This window comes from Mugil cephalus, chromosome 16, assembly GCF_022458985.1.
Source record: "Mugil cephalus isolate CIBA_MC_2020 chromosome 16, CIBA_Mcephalus_1.1, whole genome shotgun sequence".
In the NCBI taxonomy this organism is placed as follows: domain Eukaryota; kingdom Metazoa; phylum Chordata; class Actinopteri; order Mugiliformes; family Mugilidae; genus Mugil; species Mugil cephalus.
The window spans coordinates 14522369-14528368 of record NC_061785.1 but is presented as its reverse complement, the minus strand read 5'-3'; the positions used below and the strand labels follow the sequence as shown (position 1 = coordinate 14528368).

The 6000-nt window shown below is 41.4% G+C and overlaps 1 protein-coding gene across 3 annotated transcripts in view; it reads left to right on the top strand.

The window, feature by feature from the left end:
- The first annotated feature begins 810 nt into the window (after window positions 1–810).
- Window positions 811–6000, top strand: part of LOC125022682 (zinc transporter ZIP11-like) — a 141374-nt gene continuing 136184 nt past the window's right edge. For 2 of the 3 annotated variants that reach the window (XM_047609544.1, XM_047609541.1), the window contains exons 1-3: window positions 811–889; window positions 2235–2352; window positions 3333–3371. In XM_047609544.1, coding sequence (XP_047465500.1) covers window positions 2245–2352; window positions 3333–3371 — 147 coding nt within the window. In that variant the 5' untranslated portion in view covers window positions 811–889; window positions 2235–2244. Of the gene's footprint in view, window positions 890–1999; window positions 2140–2234; window positions 2353–3332; window positions 3372–6000 lie in introns of those variants that run through there. The other variant, XM_047609542.1, reaches the window with a different exon arrangement.

Below are 6000 nucleotides of genomic sequence, written 5' to 3'. Positions count from 1 at the left end.
AATAACAGCAGCAATCCTGTAAATTTCCACTACTAGGAAGAGAAAATTCCACACCACCATCCGCAATATCTGTGTCCCCTTTAAAGTCCACACACGCACACACATGGGCTCCTTGTAAGTAAATGCAGAAGCATTTAGGCCATTTAAGTAATACCGTAGTTTAAGACAAATACTCCAGAAAGTAAAACTCCTGCAAATCAAATCAAATCAAATCAAATTGAATCAAGCTTTAGTGTCATTTTGGTGTACGTATGGCAGACGGAATGTAATGGTCTTTGGCAAACATGTTCTCACAATATCGAGCATCCCACTACTCTCTACAGAACAGATCCATGCACCACCTTCCTCACAGACAGTGCCACAGTGTGGCAAATAGGCACATACTTATTTAATGTCCCTACTATGACATAATCAGAATCAGAATTACTTTATTGATCCCAGGGCGAAATTACTTTTCGTTACAGCAGCAGCTCCTACCCAAAGTGTACCAGTGTTAAGAACAAAGAGCAATGTAGGCAATAAGATCAACTAAGAGAGTGTAAATAAAATATAAGAAATGAACATAGCAATATGTACAAGATCATTTAAAGGGTTATCTCGTCTTTAAAGAACAACAGCAATAGCAACATAAGTCTTTGTTTGATATTATCTTTTTTTTTTTAAAGTTTGCTTCTGATTTGGTTTACGTACTCGTTTTAATTTCATTTCTTTGCGAATGAATGAAAGCTGCCTCACCTCTGCATAGACAGACAGTTCAAGCCCCGCCCCTACCGCCGTCTAGGTCAGTGGCCAATAGGCTGCGAGCAGGGGCGGGGCTTGAACTGTCATAGACACGTGTACCGGGAAGTAGGAAGTAAATACAGTGGAGTACAAGTGCTGCTGGAAACAAGTGAGTAACCCTAAAGAAGTAGCGATAAAATAAACTTAGGATCAATTTCAACTCTGCCGAATTTAGTCTCGTCGTGTAATGGTACCTCAAGTAGCGTTTGAGAGCAGTATTTCCTTGTTATTTTACAATACAGGGTCATAAAGTTAAATTTTGCCGGTTTTCTATATTTTACTTCAGTAGTATGTTTTTATATCTCGAAGATCCGCGAAAAGCTGAAAGTAACACTCCACGGAACATTGACGAAGCCTCATTAAAGCAGTTATTGCGACGGACTTTGACAGCACAGAATAAAAGGCGTAGAGGCAACATGTATGCAAACGCTATGCAAAGCCAAGCACAACATCAAGTGGACACGCTTCACCTCGCGTCCAAAGGGGATTCCGAATGAATGAGACGAGGATGGACAGTTGGAAGACGCTCGAAGTTGCTTATAAAAGCAGATTTCATTGCGGCTGCGTGGAAAATATTCCCATTGCGTGTTTTTGTAGTGTTTGCTGCTTATAAAGGGCTCATTTGATGTTAACATGAAAGCTTATAGATTGCGATGGTAAACATTTTCCAGTGGTCATATTTCATGTTTGTTGCGTGCTAGTGTGCAGGACTGTGAACTGAAGCCGCTTTAAAGAGAGGCAGTGCATCTTGACAGAAGGAATTATTCACAAAAGCACCTTAACTCACTTTGATACAGCCTCTTCTGTTTTAGAGATTTATGTATTTTTGGTGATGATCCCAAGCTTTTGGTTGATATTGGTGATGTTGTCAACCTACGCTCCACTATGTGCTATTAATTCTAATCAAAAGGTCACACGGTCTTGATATGAAACAAAACCCTCTTGATAAACGCACCGTTTGGTGGCGGAGATCATTCAATGACCATCAAACCTGAAGGCCAAACCCCACCAGGTCTGCAAATGAAAACGTCCAGGATATTAAAATCCAGAGCAAACAGGATTTGACGCCCATTTGCTCCAGTGCAACACGCCCACAGTGCTGTGCTGACACAACACTATGGGTGTGTGTCAGGCTTGCAGTGTAAAATCTTAACAAGCACGTACATTGATTTAGTCAGCTTGAGTACGTTTACCCATCTCTTGTTTGCTCATTTGTCTCTGTTGTTGGCCTTTGGACATTAGACGCAGGCAAACTTCCCAGAGGTGCTCAAGTTACGTTGCTTTTTATTCCTCATATACCTCCTAGATGAGGGCAGCGTCTATAATTTTCCCTCCAAGGTTTACTTAAAGGCTGCAAAGGTGCTGGAAAGTTTTAATCCAAGATTTTACTCTTTCTACCACCTCTTCTAATGTAATGTAAATGTGTAATTGGCGGTGCCTGTGTGTGGTTCCAGGCCTGGCAGCATGCTCGAAGGCTACAGTCCTGTGACTCAGGCTCTTCTGGGGACCCTGTTCACCTGGGGCCTGACCGCCGCCGGAGCCGCCCTGGTGTTCGTCTTCTCCAGCCGACAGGTACGGCTCGAGTGGCCGAGTAATCCGTTTGAAAGGACTGTTTGATGAGAATACCTGCTTCCATGTCTGTGTGGTAAATACGCGTCTCGATCCCGGAGCACGGGGCGAATAGCTTAACATAAAGACTGGCTGCGGAAGAAATTAGTGTTTAGGTTTAGCTCAAAGGTAACAATATCTTCCCTCCAAAGCTGTCTAATTAGCATGCTCTATCTCATTTCTTTAATCCCAACAAAACCCAAAGTGGAAAAACCCCCGGAGCAGCAGCAGCTGTTTTTGCAAGCGATATATGTGCAAATGGTGGAATTATTTCCATTTCCAGTTTTCCAATTCATTTTTAGACGTTGTTCATTCGAAAGATCCCCGCTTTATTTAATATATTCACAACAAAGATAATCCAATATATAAGTAAAAAATTTTAAAAAGCATTAGCCAGGCTAGCTGTTTTCCCCTGCTTCTAGTCTTAATGCTAAGCTAATCAGCTCCTAGCTATATCCCCTATCTGGCAGAATGCTAATTAAAATCAATCATCTCATCACTTTAAACGTGGATGTTCTTTGTGTTGCAGCAGAGCCTCATGTGGTGCATCCGAACACAAAATTAGTCTGATATGTCACTGATAATCACTTCCCATATGAGAACATTCCACAAAGCAATCACAGAGAGATAATGTTGGGTTTACTTACACTGAAATGTAAGCTACTCGTGTGGCTGCTTTCGCAGACGGCCGAGGAAACTCCCAGTGCGGCAGCTTGAGACTGTACATCACATGAAATCCTTGTATTGACAGATTGATTTTGCCACTGAACTGTGCATAATTACCTCGCGCCCCCCTGACTCCTGGGACACGTTGCCATTTTCCCGGTTAACCCAACACTGAGGGCTTTACCAAAAGGATTAGCTCTTACGCCGTCACCGGGCTTAAAGGTATTGATTTGACGGGCTTGAGCGCAATCTCTGTTTTTCTCTGCTCTTTTTTTCAGAAGCGCATTTTGGATGGAAGTTTAGGCTTTGCGGCTGGGGTGAGTCTTTTTTTATTACTTTCTTTTTTGTCACTGCGGAACACTGAATTCCTTTTCAGACGGAGACAAAGGGTGACACTTCCAGCTATTTCATCAGAGTTTGAGATAAATGTTCCCCTGAAGCAGACCTTGACCCGCCGTGTCAGTAAAGGCGTTGTGCTGCAATTGAAAATACACCCCCTAAACTTCACTATCTGACTCTTACAATAACAGTTTTGGATTTGCTGCGCTGAAGCTGCTCAGGGCCGATATTTATCAACTGTCTCAGAGCAGCAAATCAAAACTAGCATAGAGGTGTGAAATTACAGAATGGAGACTATTCAAATAAGGGATAGAAGAGGAAAAACACTCAACACACACTCAGTGTCCTTAAAACCCACAGACGTAATCATATACACTCTCTTGTGTGGCTCTAATTAACAAAGGTGATGTATACTGTGTATATGTTCAATAGGACAGACCTCAATGGCTTGTTCAGATTGTAACAGGAAATGCATTATTCATCTGTAAAAAGGCCACTTGCACCCACATAGTGTTATGTTAACTGAAACCTGTCTTGAATAGTTGTGTAGGTCTGTATACGCGAAAAACAAACTGCTTGCAAGAGTGTTTGGGCTTTAGTCTAAACATCAACAAAAAAAATAAAAATAAAGGCAACTGGACTTGTTGAGTTTGTTTAAGAAGAACTTATCCAAGTGTCTCTTCAATTCTGAGGGACTGGTAGGAAGCTGAGGTTTAAATAGGGAACTCTGTGGATACAGGCCATCCCAAACTTGCTTGACCAACAAACAAGGCTGTTTGTCCCTGTCCTCTTACCCATTACTGTCCAAATATAACTTGGTGGAAGCTTGGTGTGTTCACTATTTACATTTTTTGAGTGCAAAGTGAAATTAAACTTTTTTTAAAAAAATTCTTGATGTTAACTCATATTATTACTGTAACGTTAAACTAAATTTAGGCTATTTGACTTTCACAAATTGTGAACCAAACAGATAATTTGAACCAGCTCGTGAGTTTTTTATTAGAATTACTTGCAGTGATGAAATCTACTGGACCACACGAGACAGAAATTTTTAAAAATATTCAAAAGTTTTAATTGTGTCAGAAAATATACTGTAATTCAGTGTTTTGGTTTTACCGGGCTATTGTTTTTAGCCGTTTTTAGCATGACATGGGATTGTAGTTCCCATATATCACATGGAAAAACTCTGGAAAAAATTAAACTATAACAGCATTTCAACGTATGTATGTTAGAAAATACTGTCTGTATGACAGATTAATCAGAAGTGCTAATAAAGGAAATGTTAAAGGAGCTTCTAATCACTGTTTACACACGGGGCGGCCATCTTAGTAAATCAACTTGGGCGTAGTGAGGATTCTCTGACACGGAAATCTGACTTCAGGGGGCGTTCCAGTTGAAAATAACTCCTCTTTCAAACCACCTGTCTTCTTTGACTAAGACTTGGACGTTGTCAGTTTCAGTGTGAGTGTCCTTTGTCCTTCGAGTGTGGATGGGCCGCTGAATCGTTTCCTGATCAGCTTGCTCTTCTGTTGTGGGACATGCGTTCGTGGGTGGGTTGTTTTATTTCCCCAATGTCCAGTTCTGTACATTCCTCACTGCAGCACAGCAGAGCAGCATAAACTATACTATCAGTCAAAAGTTTGAACACACCTTCGCATTTGAGAAGGTGTGTCCAAACTTTTGACTGGTAGTGTGCATTACTGTGGTTCCGCCTGGGTGTTTTGTTTTTGCGGTAAACCAGTTTCTGCCAGCCACATAGGAGATGCTCTTGTTGTTGTCTTCCTCTCTGTCCTTTCTGGGTATCTTTAGGAGCCTTTTACAAAGGCCCATTTGGGATAACCACATGTCCTGAGTGTTTGTCAGATGTGTTTTTGCTCCTTCTCCTTGCCATCCTGTCTTGTGGGTACAGTCTGTGCACTCTGCTGAAGGGTTCTGATGACTCTTGGTTTGAGTACCAGGAGATCATGGGAATCAAATAATAGATACTGGCCAGTGTGAGTGGATTTCCTATGCACATGTTGAGGCTCCTGTTTTCTTCCACGTGCACCAGACAATCCAAGAAGGCCAAATGTACCTTCCCTGAGTCTCCAAGTCCAATTTTCTCTCTTTAACTTAATGACTTAGAACCTTCACAGACAACAGAAGACATCGACTCCCCGTCACAGAGCCAACAGCCAACAATCTGACAAAACTCACCATAATAGACCAAATACCGGCGCTGCCATTTCATTCAGTCGAGCTCGGCAAGTCACCCAATCGACTCTATTGAGAGGCTTGTGCATATTAATTGCGCTTCTTTAGTAGGCTGTTTAATTGACACCACTCTCAATTAAATGCTTTCCACACTTTCTGTGAACAAGACACTAAAGTTTTTTATCCAACATGCAAATTGTCGTATTTACATAGTCAGTACCATCGATCGCATCAGCGCATTGTTGGAGCCCTAGTTTTAACATTTGTGGTGGAGGGAACAAAGACTGTAATTTTCTTTTAAATAATAATAAACTTAAACCTAAATGACCTAATAAAGAACCTCATGTTGCATGCACAGCAACATCACTTTCATTTTAGCTCTGTTTTGGTCTCCTCCAACCGGGAAAAATGTCT